Genomic DNA, 20,455 nt, shown 5'->3' with positions numbered 1-20,455 from the left:
CCTGGCAGCAGCAGAGTCAGTGCTTTCTGTTGAGATGATTTCTATTTCCAAGCATTTTCTTTGCTTGTGACTCCCCCCATTTTGGTAAATACTGGTTGAAATAGGTATTTTTCTACCAAGAACTTGGGATTTTGATCAGATATATGTTTTCATGCGTTGAAACTTCCCTGCTCCACTGAGACATGTGAGTGTGGGTGATTCCCCCTCCATACACGGCTACCCCCCCCAGCCCCGTTTGCAGCAGTGGGGTTGCAGCGGCTGTGGAGCCAGGGTGCAGAGGCGTGGGGGGACCATGGCATGGGGGGAGCTGGTTCCTCTCCCCTGGCCAAGGTGGGAGCGATGGCTGTGCCCCAAAACATGACCAACCCCCATGCCCTGCTCTGTTCTCCCTCTCCCCACGCTCCAGTTCGCAGCTCAGCCTTTTGTTGCCGGTGCTGCCAGCCGTGCGGGAGGGAGAGGCATTGCAGAGCAAGGTGGGGCTGATTTATTGTTCATTGGCCCGGCGCTGGATTTTGAAGGAGCGCGTTTGCTCCTGACTGCAAGCATTAATCATCCCAAAACAGTCCCACTCTGGGTCCAAGCCAGGCGGGTTTCATTTGCAGTTGCAGCACGACAGGAAGATTTCCCCAGCCGGGGGAGAATTTGTTTTACGTTTGTTGCATGCTTCTGGCATTTATTGCTTAACCAAAACCTACTTGATGTGGTCATCTCAAAACGCTTTACAGCAGCAGCGTGCGAAGTGGGGGGAACAGGAGAGGGAAGCAGGGACATCTGAAGCAGGAATGTTTCCCAGCAGTCCACGGATCCCCGTGGAGTTCGCAGGGATGCAGGGGCAGGTCGTCAGGCCGCAGCGGGAGGGCACAGGAGGGTCCCCCCCAAACAAGCGACTTGTGCAGGGGATGGACTTCTCAATGCCAAGTTCACGCTGCTCTTTCTTGGACAAAAGCGCTTTGTGTGCAGTGTGCAGGCATTGGCATCGCTGAAGGGGGAAGGTCTTGCTGGAGGCTCTGTCCCTCTCGGCTGTCTTTCAGGATCCTTGAATCCCTGTCCCATGCGAGCCTTAGCCGTGGCCTCACTCTTGCAGCAAGTGGGGTTTGAGCCAAAGCACCCCAGCGCCATCCCTCCTCCCCTCCTGTCCTGCCTCGATTTTTCCCCCAGGAGCTGGTTGGGATGATTTCTGGGTACTATTTACCACATTGACCCTGACCAGGTTGGAGAAACTGAGCTCCTCTGTATGCCCAGGTCCAGCTTGGGGTTGTGTTTATGGTCAAGTTACAAATCCCAGAAGGCTGGTGGTTAGGGGTAAAACGCGGATGCTCCATCTCTGGAGCTTGCAGGCAGCTTGCCCCAGAGGCGGGATGGAACAGTGTTTCAGTGTGGTCAGAGCCACCCATGGTGGGGGAACAGCTTTGGGGTCCTCAGCCTGTGGGAAGCTGCCTTAACCCCGTGGCAGAGCGCGAGCATCGCTCCCGTCCCTGCGTGCTGCCCTTCGGCACAGACCTCACCTTTTCCTTTCTCTGCCTGCAGGTGGCTGGAGATGCTGATAGTCTATCCAAGGACGAACAAGCAGAATCAGAAGAAGAAGAGGAAGGTAGAGCCCCCAACTCCCCAGGTAACCCCAGGGGGACGCATGCTGTTGCCTGGCCCCTTCCCTCTTTCTCAGGGCCACGGCATTACTCTGCTCCCAGGGAAGATTCCCCCCCCCCAAAACCAGCCAGAGCAGTGGGCTGCCAGCCCTCTGATGCTGCCTGCACAGAGGGCAAGAGCCAGGGCAAGCCAGGACAGCAGGACGGTGTGAATTAATTCCTGGTCATCGCTTCCCAGGGTCACACGCTGCTGCTGCTGCTTTTCTGGCTGCTCTGGGGCCACGTTTTACCCCCCCCCCGGGTGCTGTCTTGTGGCACCAGCCCTCCAGATGCTGTCCTGGGAGCAGCCGCAATGCCGCGTGGTCCCCGTGGGGGACCGGGAAGAGGTGCTGGCTGTTCACGAGCCATTTCGGCAGAAACAGGATGAAATTCCATCGGGCTCTAGTTACCCCCTTTGAGATGACCCCAGAGATACTGGGAATGAAAGGAAAATACTAAAGGCCAGGGCCAGGCTGGGAGCTCCGGGGGCCGGAGCCAGGCTCTCCAGGGACCCGGCGGTGGCTTCGTGCTCACTTTGACTATAAATGGTAAAAAGCGGGGCCGGCCATGACTCACTCGTTCCTGCTGGGCTCCCACGTGGCCAGAGTGGGGGAGAATCCCACAGATGGGGAACGTGACCCCAAGGCCACCCTCGTCCCTTGCCGGGGCTGAGAACAGCCGCGTCCCTGAGGCTGCCTGACCTCTGGGCATGCGTCCCACCGCCGTGGGGGACCAGCTGGGAGGGCTTCTCCGGCCAAGCTGGTCTGCGGCCCTGGGGGACTGAAAACGGCATTGGGGCTCCCCTGAGCCCCGGTTTTCAGGTCTCCTTCGATGAAGTCCCCAGGATGGTCCTGGTGCAGACCTGGCCATGGGTGGGTTTTGTATGGCGTTTGTTTGAATCAAGTTTCTACCACTGCGCCAGATAAAGAGGTTCTGGGCAATGGCAAAAAAAAATTGGGGGAAGACGATCCTTTTTTGCACACCAAGCTGGATGTTTGAGGACTCCCTGCCAAGGGCTGGGGTCATCACAGCCCCTTGAGTGCTGGCTCTGGTGATGCTCCAGGGAAAATACCTCCTTCCATGGCCAAGAGCTGATGTCTTATGAGTTGCCCATCCTGAAGCCCCAGGGAGGGGGCTGCCATAGTTGGGGCACCCCAGCGAGCTGATGCAGCAGGGCAGGGATGCTCACCCCATCCCTGGCGCAACACTAAATCCAGGCTGCATTCAGGAAGGGGACGGAGCGGAGAGGAGAAGGGGCGCAGAGCCAGAAAAACATCATTCTGGGTTACATTGCATTGCCATGGCAACTTCTTGGAAACCGTACAGGATCTGAGCTCCTGAGCACCAAATAAGGGAAGCGGCTGCGGGAAGGATGCTGGCTCCCCACGGGCAGACAGCCTCCCCAGGTGCTTGGGGATGGGATGAGCGTGGAGCCTGGTGGTACTTTTCCCCCGCCTTGGCTTGGGGCAGACCACCCCACCCCAAGCCCCGTCCTGCTTGCTACCCTCCTTCTGCTCTCTCTATCCCATCGCTCCCAGAAAAAGGCTCAAATTCACTTTTGCAAAACCAACCTCCATGTGGGACCTGCTGCCGGACAGATGGAGAGCTGTGTCAAGCACTCAGAAACAACCTGTAGAGGCAGAAGAAGCATCCTTCCTCTGTCTCCCAATCGTGCCAATGCAGGTGGCTGGTCCGGGGAAGGAGAGGGGATGCTGGGGCGAAAATCAGCACCAAATCCCCCTCTGTGAAATGGCTTCTCCTGAAGTTGGCTGCTGTTCAGCTCACTCTCTGTGTGCTGGTGGAGAAAGCCTAATTTCTTTCTAAAGACGACCGCACACTAATCCGGCAGCAGATTGTGTCCGAGAGCCACCCAGGGAGGGACGGATACCTTTGTGATTTAAAAAAAAAACTTAAACCAATGGATATTTCTGCTTTTTCTCACTCCCGTGTAGTTTTTCCTTGTCTGTGCTACAGCAGAGCTTGGCTGCAGCTGGGCACTCCTGGAGCATCAGGGCTATTTTCAGCTCCCCCCATCATTTTGCATCTTCCCCCTGCAAAATCACTGGGGTGGGAGCAACGCAGGCGAAGCTGGGAATATCGCTCCAGCTGCAGATTTTTGGACAGGAGTTGTTAGCTGCAATCCTAGAGGTGTTTTCACCTTTGCTTTGCAAGCAGGTTGCAGTCTTAGGGGAAAAAGAGCAGGTTTCTCTTGCAGCTTTTGCTGTGTTTTGGCAGAGTGATGCAGGCAGTGGGAGAGAGTGGGCTTGCTACCTTTGCCTGCCTGCTGTCCCTGGAAAATTGAGGCAGGATTTGGGGCTGAAATCTGGGTTTTGAGGCGCTGCCATCTGTTGCAGATCAGGTTTGCACATGGGTGCGGCAGGCTCAGGTAAGCAGAGCATGCCCAGACATACTTAAAGTAACTGGAGGCTGGTTTTGCTGATTTTGGTGCATGCTCCTTTTTGGAGCTGTTCATGCTGCTGAGCAGCAAAGAGTTAATGTCTCTGCTTGCTTATAGACTGCTTTTTGGCCCTCATATCCCTGTCTAATTAAATACATATCTACAAATAATTATATGGGGGTGTGTGTAAGGGATGTATAAAAATATATATCCTGAGCTGGCGATTATCTTTGGGCTTTGGGATCAATGAATGAGAGAGTGGTTGAGGTTGGAGGGGACCTTGGAGATCATCTGGTCTGACCTGCTGCTCCAGCAGGGTCCTCTCAAGTGGGATGCCCGCGAACTCTGGATCGTTTACCTCCAACACAGCATTCCTTTAGAGTGACATTTCCCAGGGGATTTTTTTTTTTTTTAAATTGGGGTCATTTGCTGCTTGTTGTGGCTGTGCACTGAGCCAGGACCCGCTTCCTGGGAGATCCCTTGGTGGCTCTGGTGAAGCCCCGCGAACGCCAATTTGGAGGTGCAAGGCTAAAACCCACTGGTGTCTCTGCTGTTGTGGGAGGGGGGAAGGAGGGGATGCTCTTCCCAGCCCGTGTCCCCAGCCCGTGCCTGCTGGCTTGGGTGCTCCTGGATTCCCTGTGCCCTGAAAGTGAACAAGCAGCGGGGAAACTTCCCACAATCCAGGGAGGTTGGAGTGGGTTAATTGTCATTGATTTATTGATGGCTTTAAGGAAAATAACCTGCTAATGCAGAAGCTTAATACAACAACAGCAAAACATCTGCTAATGAAGAAAGCCAAACCCTAAATGAGTTGTGAAAGCTGCTGCCACTTCTGGGGCATGCACTGGACCTGGGCTGCCCCGGGCTGCAGCCACCAAAATGGCATCATTATCTGATGGACTCCAGAGCCCCTTGTTAGCTAGAGAAGCATTTCAGATGATGGGTATTGTTTTAAAATAGCATTAAGCTCAATGCGATGTTGTATTTCCTTTTTAAAACGAGCAGCCTCTTAGGTAACCGAAGCACCCGGGAGGAGTACAGCCCCGGTTGGGTTTTGTTCTTTTTATCAGTGGCCCGTAGCAAACCAGCTGTGACAAACAAACAACATAGCTGCTGGTGGCAGAGAATTAATTTTCTCCTCCATCCCGTGTCCTTTAGCCTGATTTCTTTTGGTTTTTTTATGTTAGTTATAACACTGAGAAAATTCAGTCCTGGCAAATGGGACCCAGGAGAGAAGCCTGGTATTGGTCTGTCTCTGTGAAAGGCAGCAACTGCCCATGAGACAGCCCGCGGAAGGACTGGGGACATGCGGAAGGACTGGGGACGTGCAGAGGGAAATGGGAGATGCTGTGTTTATCAATTACAGAGGGTGCACTGTCACCCCAAACTGGGTTTTGGTGGAGGTGAGGGGAGTATTTCCAGGTTCCCTGTGAGTCAGGACCTGACAGACCCGCTTCTCCGTGGGTCTACGGTGTTGCACGTGAATTCAGATGCAGAGCACCAAGCGTGCACTGGGCTGCTTTTGGGAAAACCTGCTGTGCTGGAGAGTAAGCGGAGCCATGTGGGACCCTGCGTGCCGGGGAAGAGCCAGGGCTTTGCTCTGCTTGGGGCCAGGCTGCATGAGCACAAGATGAGCTTTTCCCAAGGAGTTACGTGTTGGTGGCTGCAGCATCGGCCAAAAGTCTCCTTCGTTTGTCAGCTTGCCTTTGCTCTGGATCTTTTCCCAGCTGGATGCGTGGGGAGGTGCGGCCAGTTTCGGGAGCCCTACCCAGGGAGGGACAGCGAGGGACGTTTCCTCTCTCGCTGCGAGAGCGGCGACGGTCCCTTTGGCCAAGGAATTCCTGACCCATCGCCCCGCCGCGCTGCCCTCGGGCAGGGTTTCCACCTGCGAGCTTGTCCCCTTGGGAATGTGGCGGTGGCACATGGCTGAGCAGCCCTGTCCCTGTCCCCATTCTGTCATGGCATGCGTCGTGGGCAGCACCCAAGCCATGTGGGACCCACGCCTCTGGGGACCCTGGGTGCAAAGCTGGGGCAAACCCCTCTAACCCTGCTCTTTCCCCCATTCTCTTCAGGAGCCCGGTCCTGCTAAGATGGCCGTGACCAGCAGCAACATCCCCAGTGCGGAGAAGGTGCCTGCCACCAAGTCCACGCTTTGGCAGGAAGAAATGAGGGGCAAAGACCAAGCGGATGGGGGCAGTGGCATCAGCCCAGCGCAGAGCCCAGTTCAAGGCCAGGCTGGGGCTACCAGCTCCCTGAAGGATCCCATGCTGGACAGCAAGGAAGGTGAGGGACAGAGGTGCCAGCACTGGTGTGACGCTGCCATGACCCAGTTTGGGCAGCTGAGCTGGCAGAAAACCACTGTAGAGAGAAAAGTTTCCTGCGGGTTTGGTTCCTGGAGCATCCCAGCAAGGATGGGGAGGCAGACCTCGTCCCTGCTGTGCAGGGACCAGAGTGAGGCATTACGGGCTGGAGTTCAGGAAGGAAAAAATTGGCATCACGTGCTGGAAAATCACAGCGTGGGGCCTAATCCTGCCCCAGCAGGGAGACAGGGCTGCCAGCCCTCACAGGCAATGTTGCCCTGGCACTGGGGGCAAAACGAGGGGGAAAATGCCTTTTCTAGCCCCTCCGCATCCCTGCCGGGGGCACCCGCAGGGTGCGGGGCCACGCTGCGCTCAGCCCGGCTGTCGGTGCTGCCAAACCCTGAGTGCCGCTTCCTCCTCCGGCCCCTGCGTCAGGGTCCTGTTTATATTTGGTCTCCCTGATGAGTCCCTGGAAGGCGCCGGGGCTGTGGCATTGTTTTCCCTGGAACAATAAGGGCTGGGGACTCTTCCTGCTGGGGCCACGGACAGGTCCCATGCGCTGCGGCCGTTTCCTTTATCTGCCTGCTCGGATGGGGGATGCTTTCCGCCCGCTCCTGGCTGCCAGCAGCAAGGTGTCCATTGCCTTGCACCCACGGAGCTGTGGTCAGTGCTGGACTGGGAAGGACAGAGATGGAAACGGGTGCAGAGCGGTGACTGCAGCTGTCCATTTCTTGATTTGGAGCTTTAGGTCTTTCATCTGTGCAAGCCCAACCCAAGGGTTGGACCAGCATCCCCAGTTCCCTGCAGACCGTCCTGCCGTCTCCAGGGGCATGAAGGGTGGTCGGGGTGGAAAAGCCAAGGGTGCAAGAGGTGGCACAGCGTGAGGCTGGGGCCCAGACCGTCTCTGCTCTTGCTTCCTGTCCTGGGTGGAATCGGCATGGTTTTTGTTAAAAGCAGAACTTGGACTTGAAACCAGGCGTGGTGACTTCTCTGTCCCTTAGATGAGAGCTCCATGAACGGAGACCGGATAGACTGTGGGCGGAAGACACGTGTCGAGAGCGGGTATTTTTCCTTGGAGAAGACCAAGCAAGACTCGAAGCTGGAAGAGCAGCAGCTGCCGCCCCCTCCGAGCCCACCCAGTCCCAGCACCCCAAACAACAGGTACAGTTATCCCAAATCGCCCTCGCAGGAGCATGCCCAGCCCTTTCCTTCCCCAGGTACCCGATCAGGCGACCGAATGATTCACAGCTTCTCTCTGAACTCCTTGGACTCGAAGAGCAGTTGCCCCATGCACAAGGACTCCAGCAACAGAGATGTAGGAAAGGGAGCTGAAAAATCGGGGCGTCCCCTTTCTTTTAAAGCCAGCCGGCAGTACACCACCCTGGCCGACGTTCCCAAGGCCATTAGGATCAGTAATCGTGAGGCCTTCCAGGTGGAGAGGAAGCGGCTAGAGCGGAGAACCCGGGCCCGTAGCCCTGGGAGAGAAGAAGTGGCCCGGCTCTTTGGCAATGAGAGAAGGTAAGGGATGAGTGGCTAATCTCCTTGCATGCTTGCAACGGCAGCAACGCTGCGTCCCCGCCACAGCCCTGGACAGAGCAGGCGGTATTTGCCGGGTGAAGCCCCTTTGTATTACAGTGCTCCTGGGTTTAAGGATGCCCGTCCACACCGACCAGGCGGTGGGATGTCCTTAGTAGTGCCAGCAGGCAGGTGTCACCCTGCCTGGCTGCTTTGGGGACAGCTGGCTGTGGTGGGTGATGTTTGGTGGCCGTATTTGCAAGCAAGCCCACCCTCCCCATCCCCTCCCTGGCGCGGCACATGCTGGCAGCTGGCACCATTAATTAGTTAGCTCTCTAAATGGTGTTAGTGCCGGGTGCGTTACGCAACTGCCTAATGAGCTGAGAGAGGTTTCAAAATGTCACAGCATTAATCTGGGAGAGGAGAGGCGGGTGCAGCGCCGAGGCAAGGGCTGCAAAACAGCTCGGTGCGGAGGAGGACGGGGAGGGCATCCGCACGCGCGCCTGCACCGCGCACCGGCATGCTCGGTGCTCTCCGGGCGAGGTGAAGGACGGGCTCGACTTGCCCTGGGAGAGACGCATTTGTGTGGTGAGGGCAGCAGAGCAAACTGGGAGACGGGCCCCGGGCGAGAGGGCTGCCTGCCAGTCTGATTTTCTTGCCCTGGTTTTCCTCCGGGCATGTTCTCTCTTGCACAGTTTCAGCAGGCGCTTCTCCTCCATTTCTTCCCAGCCCCTAAAGGACTGTTTTCCAGCCTGGCTTCCGAGAGCTGGGAGCGGGTCTGGGAAGCACGGCGCAACTTTGTGCCGGTGCTGCCGGTCGGCAGGAGGATCCCAAACCCAGCCCGGCCCCGGCAGCATGCGCAGCAAGTGCTAGACTGGGGATAAAGGAGAAGAGCATGGACCTGGCTTTCTCTGCCTTGGGAATTGAGTATTCCCCGGGATGGAGGAGAAGGATGCCACATGGGTCCCTTGGCCACCCCGGCTGGGGACGGGGCTGAGGAAGGGCTGGTGACTGCTGGTTTGCAGGCTGAACTGGTGCAGCATGTCAGCTCAGGTGTGGGTGAGATTGTGTCCCCACGCAGGACGCTGTGGTCAGCGTCTGTCCCCAGTGTGAGAGGACAGCGGGTTCCTCCGGTGCCAACAGTCCCTCGCTCCGGCCCCGAGGTTATCGTGCAGCACGGGGATGCAGCACGGGGATCCAGCACCGAGCTGGGATGTGCCAGCCGAGGACAGGGAGGAGCAGATTTACAGGCAGATAACGGGGCCTGGGAGAGGATGCTGCTGCCAGAGACTGTCCTTTTTTAATGTCAGCCCCACTCATTGCCTGCTGACGAGTGCCTTTTCCCAGGGAAAGTCTGTTTTTTCCCAGCCCAGCTGGGCTCCTGGGGCTGTTAACAGGTTTTTATTGCCTTATCAGTAATGGCAAAAATTCCACTATGTCAGCCCAGGGCCTTTATCAGAGCAGGACGGGTGTAGGGAGACGAGCGCGAGCTGCACCAGGCACAGAGGTCTTGCTGCCTGTGGGGCTGAGCCTGGTCCAGTATTTGGGAGGGGGGTGATGGCAGAGAGCAGGGCAAGGGGTGCCCACTTGCCGGAGTGTTTGGCCAGGGATCAGGGATCACAGCCCGTGGTGCTGGAGGAGCATGCCATGAGCAGGGATGGCTCAGCGGGCAGTGTTTAGGGACGGGCACGTTTGCTTTCTCCTCTGGTAACCTGGGAATTGGCCCATGTGGGTGGTGTGGGTGGAGAGACTGTGTGTCCTGGAGCTCGGCTGGAGTCGGCATGGCACGGGGAGGCAGTCCAGCGTCGCACCAGAGAATTAACATTCACCAGCACCCTGCTCAGCTTGGCTTGGCTGCTTTTTAAATTTGAGTTTACTTAGTCCACATATCCCTCTCATTTTTCTCTTCCAAGCTCAGGCTGTGCTGTTTGAGGTTGAGCAAATACAATAACTCACTTCCATGCTGTGGGGTCAGCTTTTTCCCCTGGGTTTAACACCATTTCTAATAATCCTTCTCAGTAACCCACTAACACGTCTGGGAACGCTTGCCTGAAATCACTTGCCCACATGCCAACCCCATAGGCGCCAGCCAGGCATCGTTCAGTTCTGCCTTTCATCTCTCAGTGCAGCCAAATGAACTCGCTCTGATTCTGTTGGTATTTTCGGCTCTTCCTCCGGGTTTTTTTTGTTTACCCACCGTAAATCAGTGCAAGTGTCAGAGCTATGGACAGAAAAGAATTATTTTAGGTACCCAGTGCTGCATCCTGGATGACACACCTGTAGGCTTTGCTCCCAATAAAGCTGTTTTTCAAGGCTTCTTGTCCTGTTACAGTAAAAGATATTATGTGACTTAAGTCCAGGACTGTGCTAGAAATTTTCTGTGTTGACCACTTATACCTGACGCTGACTCCACGCCTGATGCAGATGCCTGAGCTCGCAGCCACTCAGAAACATGAATCAGAAAACAGGAGATAATCTCTATGATGTTGGCGGAGCGGCAGAGTGCGAGTTCCCTCTGCTGGCACGCAGCAGGACGGGGCTGCCGGCGTTGTGCAGGGGTGCCCGACCAGCCTGGGGGACAGAGTCTGTGTCCAGGGAGGTTGAGCCCTGCCTCCGATCTCCCATCTCAGACCCATCCCAAGGGTGAAAGAGCAGGGGCAGCTCTTTGGAAATCCTATGGATGAATCTCAAAGCCTGTTTTGCGCACAATATCGCAGCTGAAGAGGGCTGCAGGGATGTCCTTGGACATCGGTCCCCGTATCCCAGCGGGGCTCTGCAGCTGCAGGGATAAATCCTGGCACATCTCAGAAGGGTGCCAACGGCTTTGGGAAGGAGACCACCGTTGGGTGGGGAGTTCTTGGGGTGCATAGACCTGGAGCCCCTTCCTCTGGGTATGTGGCTGCGGGCTCACCCACCTCCTGCAGCTCCCCGGGGAGCGTCAGGATTTCTGGTTGGCAAACTTGGCTTTTCTTGCACACTTCCAGGGATGCAGCCTCTAAAACCGTGGCTTTCCCGGTTGACCCCACGTTCTGCTCATGCTGGCAAGAGTCCACTGTGGCATCTGCCAAACCTGCTGTAGGAGCGTGGTCAGGGGGCTGAGGTGTATTTCTAGCCTCAATAAATAGCAGAGCTGCCTGAAATTGCTTAAAAGACTTTTCTTTCTCAAATTCCTTCTCTGGAGCTTCTTGAGACATAAGGCTCTGCTCTGAATGCTGCTTCTACCCGTAGAGAGGAGCGCCTGCTCTCCCAAGTATAGTTTTTCTTTTCTTGTAAAACTATCCTCTTCATTTTTGTGGACCTCTTGGGGAAATCCCTCTTCCTTTTCCTGACACTCGCTGTCTTTCTTGCTGCTAAATAATGAATGAATCCAATAAAAACAAGCCCTTTCTTCCAATCAAAGAAAATCACTTTAATGATAGCTTGTGCTGGTCTTTATAGCTTTCCTTCCCACCGCACACACCCCTCCACCTAACAACCAAGATCTGCAGCTTGGGTTTAGTGGCCTGGAAAAGATTAACAGCCTGCATGGCCAAAGAACTCCTTGGGATGAGCTTTGTAGTTGAGAAAGCACTAAATGGCACCGCAGCTTTTAAAACGCTTCTTCGTACCTGTCTGCAGCCTTGTTTTGTCAACATGGAGCTGCTGTTCAGAGGGAGCAGCTTTCTCCTCCACGTGGTGGGGAGGAGAGGAGAGCCCTTCCCCTCCCCGTCCCCCCAGGATCTCTAGCAGTAACCTCTCTGAAACATTGAGCTAATGGGAAAAAAACGATTCTTTCCTGTAATCCGGATGATATTAACCCTTGGGGCTGTGATTTGGTTGCAGTGATTTATTTTTCTCCTCCCTTTTTCAATGACGAATTACTGGAATGATTTTGATTTTGTTTTGTATGTAGATGCAGATATATAATTTCCTCTTCTGTTCATTCATTTTCCAGCCTTGTTTTCTTCCAGGTCTTGTTGCTCTCCACCTTCTCCTGCTGTGTTGCTGTGTGACGTGTCCGCCTTTACTTCGCCTGCTTCGCTACCATCTCATCTCAATCTCAAGCCGTAGAACAACCTGGTGGTGCAGCCCCTTTCATGAGAAATCAACCTGCTTTTGATTTTGTTTTATGTTTTTTGGTTGGGTTTTTTTTTTACTCCTGATTTGTTTTTCTTCAGGCCTTCACCTAGTAGGGTACAGACAATGTTAATTCATGGACCTCTTACTCCCTCCTAAACTGAGACTCAGAGAAGGCTGGGCCAGTGTAAAAAGGGTTAAAAACCGGTGACTCCAAAACAGTTCCCCATCTATCAGTGAACAGAGGACGTGGATTTATGCTCCGCAGGCTGGCTTATTTGAATGGACATCTCGTGAGCAGAACATCCCAGGGGGATGGGGAGCTCTGTGCAAGCCCAGGATCTGCCCGCTTCCAGTCTGCAAACTGGGAGGTAGCAGGGGCTGAACAGATGTCCCATAAAAACATCAGAGACGTTTGAATTTCCAAAGCAAAGTCTTGCCCACCGATTTTGTCCCTTCCTCTTTGGTTGTGGGCTTCAGCGCCCAGTCCTGGCAGCCTGGCTCTGAGCAGCAGTGGGGGGCATCCAGCCCGCTGGGGGACGTGATGTACTCAGACTATTCGTCTCATTTATGGAATTTGGTGCAAATGTTGGTTGAAAACTGAATATCTCATGGTTTTTGAGTCCTTAACAAGCTGTTCCTTTTTGTGGGAAGGGTTAAAAATGTTTTTTTTTGGATAACGTGTTTTCCCTCATGTGATTGCCGTTGTGATTTTCATGCACATTAGAGGTTCGCATAGAGCAAGCAGCCCTGAGTTTAGATGTGGCACGTGTGGGTCCAAATTTTGTGTCAAGAACCCACCCAGATTGAGCATTTTGGGGAGGTTCGAAATTGAGCTTTAAACCTCACGGCTTGGAGCTCAGCTGGTGTGTGTGTTGGTGGTGGGTTATTGCTTCACATTCCCAGGTTGTGATTAAAGACCTGAGGTTGATACTTGCCCGAACCCCTGGGCATGCAAACTTAGACACCAGCAGGCCCTTTGAAAATTCGAGTATTTCCTCTCCTGTGGGTCAGTGAGCAGCTTTTCATGCTGAAATGGTGCTTTTAATTCCGCCTGCAAAGGCCTGTTGTTTGCTCGTTCTTAGCAGCATCCCATTTGGGTTTGGTCCGGGGTCGGCTCCTGCTCCATCCACATTTCTTCATAGTTCTCCTCCATCCTCGGAGACATGTGCCACAGTGTGATGGGCCACCGAGGCGGTGTCTAAGAGCCCAGGTTGTGCTCCCTGCTGTCCATACTGGATTTGCAGACCAGTTTGAGAGGAGGGTAGAGCCCCGGGGTTTTGCAGGGGATGTCCTGCTGTGCCTGCACAGGGTGCTCCTTGTCTCCTCATGCCTCTTCAGCTGGCACACCTTGCGAGCCAGACCCATCGCCTGGAGGCACCTATGGACACTCCTCACTCAGTGCAATCCTGTGGAAGTTACCTGTGTGGGGCTGAGTTTTTAGAGAGTATCTATTGCCGTGAACACGCAGGGTGACCCGTAGCCACCCGTTACCTCTGCACCCCAGCTTCGTCTTATGTGTCTCTGCTCTGTGGTCTGGGGGGGCCGTCGATAGCTGCAGTGCTAGAGAGTAAAGGCAAAGCTTACACCAAAGCTGCTCAATAATCCCTGCTTCTCAAAGGGCTGTAAAATTTACAAGGAAAAAGTTATTTCTGGTTTTGCAAGGGTTTTCTAGATATTTAAGCAGAAACTATTTGTGGAGCTGAGTAGCGTGAGGTTATTCCCCACTTTGGCTGCAGGTAAAATGGTGCATGTCAGATTGGGGCATTTTGCGCCAATAGAGCTTGCAGAGAAATGGTGACCAAAAGCCAGGTGTGCATGAACACTGGGTCAAGCAATTCTGCAGCCTTAAATTTGTGGGATTGTACAGCTCAGCGCAGTTGCTGTTCTTGTGTTTAAAGTGGCTCTGGTTTCCCCTTTCTCTCTGTTTTCCAGGCGATCCCAGGTAATTGAAAAATTTGAGGCATTAGATATTGAGAACGCGGAGCACATGGAAACGAATGTGTCGGCCGGTGCTGCCCTTTCCAGTGAGACGCGGCAGGGCAGGAGCGAGAAGAGGGTTTTCCCACGGAAACGGGTAAGCTGCTCAGGCGAGGTCTTGTGGTGGGGTTTGGAGGATGGCATCTGGGATCCAGCAGCCCAGGACAGAGGGTTTAGCTGTAAGATTTAGTTACAGGGTTTGTCCCTGCATAGAGAAGGGGATCTGGAGTCGCAGGCAGGCTCATGGAAACCGCTGTGTGTGCTCATTCTGTGCAGATTTGCTGCTTTCTGTTCTGCTCCCTTGGCCCAGCTGCAGGTCAGAGTAGAAAATCAGGCTGACTTTTCTCCTTCTTCTAAAATAGAAAGAGAGAAACTTCAGATCTGGCATGGCAGGACACATCAGGATGGGGTAGAGTAACAAAAGAAACAGGCAGTCTTGAAAGTCCCAGATACACTTAGATATATTGGGAACAAATTAATGCCTGAGAGTACAAAAAAAATGTATTGCCAATGAAATGACACTTATTCTGAGCCTGAGATGCCCCTTAAATATGTGGATTTTTATGCCGCGAGCCAAGAGAGTGGGCCTCGCTGTCCTAGTTCCTGCGCTGATCTGGGCTAACGCTGTTTACACAGGACTTCACTTGCGAAGGTTCCGCTGTGGGCTCCATCCTGGATGTGTCTGCGTCTCCTCTGTCCCCGCATCGCCGGGCAAAGTCTCTGGACAGAAGGTCCACAGAGTCCTCTATGACGGTGAGCCGCCAGGATCATGTCCTCTGCCTTGGGGGAGGACGTGAGAGACCTTTCCTGGGCAGGTCTGGTGAAAACTGCTGCTTTCCCCGTAGCCAGCACGTAGGACATAGGATACGCTCGGATTCGGAGCAGGTTTCAGTGACTTAGCTTCACGCTTCACACTTGGCAAGTTAAGGAGAGCTAACACATGGCCTAGTTTTCTAATGCCGCTTCCTTGATGTTTATGCAGTTGCAAGTGGGTGTGAGTGGGAGGAAGGCTGCGAGGAAGGGCTGAACCTGCCCTCCTGAGCTTTCCTCCCTTTGCATATTTCAAATGCTCACCAGACCTGGAGGCAAACAGTACAGAACAAACACAAAATGCTTTCCTCTCACTTGCCACCCTTCTGTAGGAACAAAATAAATACACTTGCTAATCTCTCAAAAAGATTACACAGCCATTGTAAATACGAGCTGCATTTTTCGTGGATGGACGGCTTCTATCGAAGTACTTCTCAGAAAAATGCAGTAGCTTAGCATTTCTGTAGTAGCTTTTCATGTAGACTTGTACAGCCACAAGAGCGATTTTTAAATTCTTGGTGGTAATAAAAAGGTGCAAGAAGTGCATATTAAGTGGCAATGCACATCGTCTAGTGAAGGCAAGAAAATCATGCAGTCAGTGGGAAGAAAACCTTTTCCTTGCATTAAATACGCTTTTATTGTGCCACTCCTGCTATAAAAGTGGCAACGTAAGAAAAACCTGCATGTCTGCTGGCTTGCAACCATGATTGCAAGACTCTCCCCTGCCCGTCAGGTTCGCTGTGTCAAATCAGATCAGATCAGTTATTCATCAGGGTAAAAGCCAAGGGAGAGTTCATCTCTTGTTAGGCTCAGTGGGTTACAGCAGAGCTGTGGCTTGCACTGCGTGGGTATCTCTTCCATCAAGTGCTTCATCTGTTTTTGGTTTCTAATGTCTACACCCTTCAGTGGCAGCTGGTCGCACACTTTTTGTGCTCCAGCAGCTTTGCAGCTTCGGGCAAAGCCTATGCTCTCTTGCCTGCCCAAGCACTCAGAGGAAAGCAAAGGGGTTTCCGTGGAGGAGTGGGACCTGCAGGAGAAACCTTCCCACTCCAGGTGCTTCTGTAGTGTCTCGCTGCAGCCCAGTCTGAAACCTGTGCATATACTGTTTAGCAGCCTCTTTCCTCTCTGGCTGCTTCTATGCCTTTGCTTAAATTTTAAGGAAACTGAGAAGTGTAGTATGAATGCTGCTAAGGAGGGGTTTATCTGCTTTTGCAGAAGATTCTTGTCCTGTGATTCTTCTCAGTTGATAAATAACAAGCCCATGAACAACTGTAACTCTTGCAGGCCCTCTGTTTTCCTTCTCTGCAAAGTGCATGGCTGGGAGCTGGTTATTTTTGATCCAAAATGTATATCCTTTGCTTGATGCTTTCCTGTTGTACAAGAAGGAGCTTAAACAGGACCCAGATCCTGGAAGCCTGATCCCACCTGCACTTCAGCAGAGGAGAAGCAGGCAGCTGGTGGTATTGCTCTCTCAGGGTAAATTAGGGCTGAGATTAGGATGCCCAGCTCTCATAGCCTACTTAAGAGATGGATGTAGTCGTTGCAAATGCAATTTTCTCTATAGTTTGTTTGTGGCTTATCGCTGCCTTGTCAGCAGGTCCTGGTGGGACTCGGCAGGTTTATTGCCTGCAGCCACATCACAGCCAGGGCTGCTCAGGCTGGCGTCTGTCCGCTCCTTCCTCCAGTTTGCTAGGGATTTGGGAAGGGCAAGGTGGCCTTTACTTTCCCCTGTGTTTTTGTGGAGCAGGGCTGGGTTCCCACCACTGTGGGAGCACTCAAACGTGGGACGTGGTGCCCCAGAGCATAGGTTTGATTGAATAGGCTTCCAGACTCCAGTTTTCCATTGCTCCCCTTGCTATAGCCCATTTCAGAAACTACAGCTGCATTTCACACACTGCTGTCCTTTCCTCCTCCACTCTGCAGCACATGGAGCAGCTGGAGGAGCTCAGCCTCGAGGGAGTGAAAGCATTTCCACCACATCCTTCCCTGCGTGCGGGCAGGGCTGGGAGGAAGGGCTGGCAGGATTTATCCCACGCTGTCTTGGTTGCTTTTCTCAGAGCTTCAACATCCTGATGCACCCACTTTGGAAGAAAGAGCAGGTGTCGTTTGGGTGGTGCAGTGCTGGGATTCCCTGTATTTCCAGCCTTTGGAACTCAGTCTTGTTTTGAACCCTGCAGCCTTGCATCAATAGCATGTAGTTTGTCCTTCGTAATATATAATAGAGGGACAAAACTGCCTGCAGTCCTGCTAATTCCTTGCTTCTCCTTCCTCTGTAATGCTGCTGTAGCAGTAGGAAATTACAAGAGAAGTGCTAGGAAGGGGACAGCCTGAATAAACCGTACAGCAGGTCTCTGTTCCTCCTGGGAGCGAATGTTTAGCCACCACGCAGTATAACGATCCAATTTGGATCCAAGGTCCCTTCCAACCCAAACTATTCTATGATCCTATGAATTTAACTGTTGCTGGTCTCTTTTATTGCTGTGCTGCGTTTTATCAAGCCGTTGCTGATAAGACATTTCTTCCCTCCCGTCTGATCGCCTCTCTCCTTTCTTGTAGCCCGACCTGCTGAACTTCAAGAAGGGCTGGTTGACAAAGCAGTATGAGGACGGGCAGGTGAGTCTGGGGAGTGCTCTGCCCTTCGCGTTGGTCTTTGGAGCTGCGGTTGGTCCCCATTTCTGGCAACTGACACTCACCCCGACATCCCGGCTGTTCAAGCTGTGCATGGGGCTGCGCTCAGCGCTGACAAAGCCCCGATGTCCTTGCACTGTAGATCAGCATTGGGCCATGCTCCAGATGGGGGAAACCAGATGTAGGTGCTTGGGCAGAGCAGTGACAGGGAATTTGTACAACTCTGGAGCCACACAGCAGTGGTTGTGTGCGAGCCCTGTGCGAACGGTGTTTGTCTTGGCGTGGGAATAGCTGGTGCTCTGTCCTGGGGAGGTTTCAAAGCCCCACAGCTGGATATCGTGTCATGAGTTTTTAGGAAGCTGGGGCAGCTTGGATAGCAGCACTGGTTTTGCGTTCCCATTCTCTTGTTAGTCTCATCTCCCTTGCGACCCAGCAACCTCTTTGGCATCAGTAATGAGGCTCAGATAAGGTCCCCTGAGTGCTGGGGAAATGGCAGGGCCAAGAAGTAAATAAATGCCTCTTGAACTGGCACTGAGGGAAGCAGCCGTGGCCACTTCCCTCCTGTCCGTTCCCGGAGAGATGCAGGATGTGCTGCTCTATTGGAGCCTTAGAGATGGGCACTGATGCCAAGGTGGCATGGGTGCCCTGGCTGCTTGCAAACCACCCCTTCCCTGGATTTCCTTCCCTCCTGCTCAGCCCGTTGAGGGAAAATGAAGGCGACTCGCCCACGGCTGTGAGCGCTGTGGATCGGGCTCCACTGTGGGTACCCACAGGTGCGTTGGGCCTTGGGGCCGAGGGCACGTCTGTAGGCAGCCAGAGGGGGAATCGGCTGCTGGAGCAAGTGCTTTATTAACTGAAAGCTGCCTTGGGTAAGACTGTGCCTCGCTGGGAGTGTGCAGAAGGCCTATTGGTATAGAGCAAGGGCCAGGAATAGGCTCCAGCTTAGGTACTGCAGATAAAACATGAATGCTTTACTGCTTTTTAAATTTTTTTTTAAAGAAGGTCCCTTGAAGGCTTTAAGTGCAGCCACTAAAAGCATTGTCTTGCCAGTGGAGCTAATGGGAAGGCTCCGACTGCCCCCGTGGCGCTCTCAGTGTTTCACCATCACATGCAGGGTTGGTGCCACTGAGGGTCCAGCTCTCTGCCAGTGCAGCAGCGCTGGGGAAATCAGTGTCCTGGCAGTGCAAACCATCACAGCGTCCCTTGCATTGCTATCTGTTCGAGTCTCCCCTTCGTCCCAGGAAGGCCTCTCGGTGAAGCCGGGTGCGGAGCTGGGAGGGGAGATGCTGCGAGCTGCCTCCCTGCGGGGAATCTCTGCTGGGTGACCTGTGGCGAGCTGCCTGGGCGGCACTGGTGGGGAAGAAGCAGGATTATAACTGCCCCATCTTGGTTGTTTCCTAGTGGAAGAAGCACTGGTTTGTGCTGACCGACCAGAGCCTGAGATACTACCGGGATTCGGTGGCGGAGGAAGTAAGTGTCTTCTCCCATCGGTGTTCAACTCATCGCTCTGCACCCCTGGGAGTCCCAGGTGCTCCCAAACTGACCCCGGGCAGGTTGTCTTCCCAGATGCCAAGGTCCTGGAGCACCGCTCTTCAGGGCTTTGTGCTTCTCAAGGACCTGCTGCGTGCCTCCCTGCGAGCCCACTGCACTTTGGGGTTGCAAAGCATTACGGCTTATTTTACCTCTTCCCTCTTCAGGCAGCTGACCTGGATGGAGAAATTGATTTATCCACGTGCTATGATGTTACTGAGTACCCGGTTCAGCGAAACTACGGCTTCCAGATCCATGTAAGGAGAATGTGGGGAGGAAGAAGAGTCCAGCTGCAGGACAGCAGACAGGGCTGCTCACATTGTGCCGCTGCTTGGGGATGCTCATCTGTGGCAAGGGAAACATCTCCCCAAACACCTAAGAGAGACCACTGGGCATATCCCCCACAATGTTCCAGAGAGCTATGGCCTTGGGTTTGAGAGCCAGTTTTTCGGTTCCCAAAAAATGGGGAGGGGGAAAGGGAAGGTTTTGTCTCAGCCTTAGGGTCTCGGCTACAGCAAGAGTAGCCTGATTGCTGAGAAATGTTAATTCCCACCGTGAGTGTGCTGGAGGGTGGAGGGGCTGGGTACGACCTCCACGTGGCCGGTGAGAAGTGCCCCAGCGCTGGGTACTCGGGGCTGGGTGCAGGGTGGTACTGGGGGGGTGGGAAGGTGCTGGTGGGTGCAGTCAGCTGCTCTGAGCTGGTCCTCCTCTCTCACTAGACGAAGGAAGGGGAGTTCACCCTGTCTGCCATGACATCGGGCATTCGCCGCAACTGGATCCAGACCATCATGAAGCATGTTCGCCCTACCACTGCTCCCGATGTAACAAGGTAAAGGGGGGAGTTTAGCAGCCCCTGCAGTTGTCTGGTTTGCTGTGCAGGAATAACTCTTCCCTTATCTCCTTTCTTTCCTCTTCCTGAGCCTGTCCGTTCCTGGAAGCTGCGGCTCTTTCTCACATCCCTCTCTGGGCTTAATTTGGATACGCTTTGTGGGGATGCTGATATGCTGAGTTACTCTTTATGCGTGCAGATTTCAAAGCGGGTTGAAAATGTGGCTTTAATTTGTGCATAGGAATATGAAATACTGTTCCTATATCAAGGCTCCTCTGGATTCCCACCAGGTATTGTGAAACCACTTGGATTCAGTTGTGCTGGGTTCCCCCTTTCCTCTGGCTACTGTTCAGCATGAGCTGCCCATCCCCTCCGCGGGTCACGGCAGCACGAGCCCAGGGTTCAATTTAGAAGCTGTTTGGCTCTGATATATTTTAAACTCCAGCCAGCAAATAGTCTTCCCTCCTCTTTTGATCTTCCAGATAGCTGCCGCAGCTCATTCCCCTTACGCGTTAGTAATGTTCGCGTCTCCTCCTGCCGTCAGTGCCAGAGGAAGGGACCCCCCCGCTTCACAGAGTACCTTCTGTGAGCGCTTGCAGCTGCGGGTAAAGGGTGTTTGACCTCCTCACAGCTAACCGCGCCAGCCACACTCGTACGGGCCACGTCTTACAGGCTTCATGGACACGGCCGCACCATTAACTCCGTCTCCTGTCCTTACCATAGCTGCAACGAGCAGGTTTTTGCCAGGTTTGTCCCTGCATTGATGGAATGCCTCTTCTCACCC

The 20,455-nt window shown here is 53.8% G+C and overlaps 1 protein-coding gene across 7 annotated transcripts in view; it reads left to right on the top strand.

The window, feature by feature from the left end:
* The window catches only part of MPRIP (myosin phosphatase Rho interacting protein), an 88,399-nt gene that overhangs the window by 37,128 nt on the left and 30,816 nt on the right, over positions 1–20,455 (top strand). For 3 of the 7 annotated variants that reach the window (XM_075058898.1, XM_075058900.1, XM_075058899.1), the window contains exons 5-14: positions 1,528–1,612; positions 6,096–6,306; positions 7,325–7,484; positions 7,605–7,841; positions 13,830–13,971; positions 14,511–14,627; positions 17,241–17,297; positions 18,714–18,782; positions 19,010–19,099; positions 19,562–19,671. In XM_075058898.1, the coding sequence (XP_074914999.1) occupies positions 1,528–1,612; positions 6,096–6,306; positions 7,325–7,484; positions 7,605–7,841; positions 13,830–13,971; positions 14,511–14,627; positions 17,241–17,297; positions 18,714–18,782; positions 19,010–19,099; positions 19,562–19,671 (1,278 nt within the window). Of the gene's footprint in view, positions 1–1,527; positions 1,613–6,095; positions 6,307–7,324; positions 7,842–13,829; positions 13,972–14,510; positions 14,628–17,240; positions 17,298–18,713; positions 18,783–19,009; positions 19,100–19,561; positions 19,672–20,455 lie in introns of all 7 variants that reach the window. The other 4 variants (XM_075058902.1, XM_075058903.1, XM_075058901.1 and 1 more) reach the window with 2 other exon arrangements.

The sequence above is a fragment of the Buteo buteo genome, chromosome 27, assembly GCF_964188355.1.
Source record: "Buteo buteo chromosome 27, bButBut1.hap1.1, whole genome shotgun sequence".
Classification (NCBI taxonomy): Eukaryota; Metazoa; Chordata; class Aves; order Accipitriformes; family Accipitridae; genus Buteo; species Buteo buteo.
This window is presented reverse-complemented; position numbering and strand designations above follow the sequence as displayed.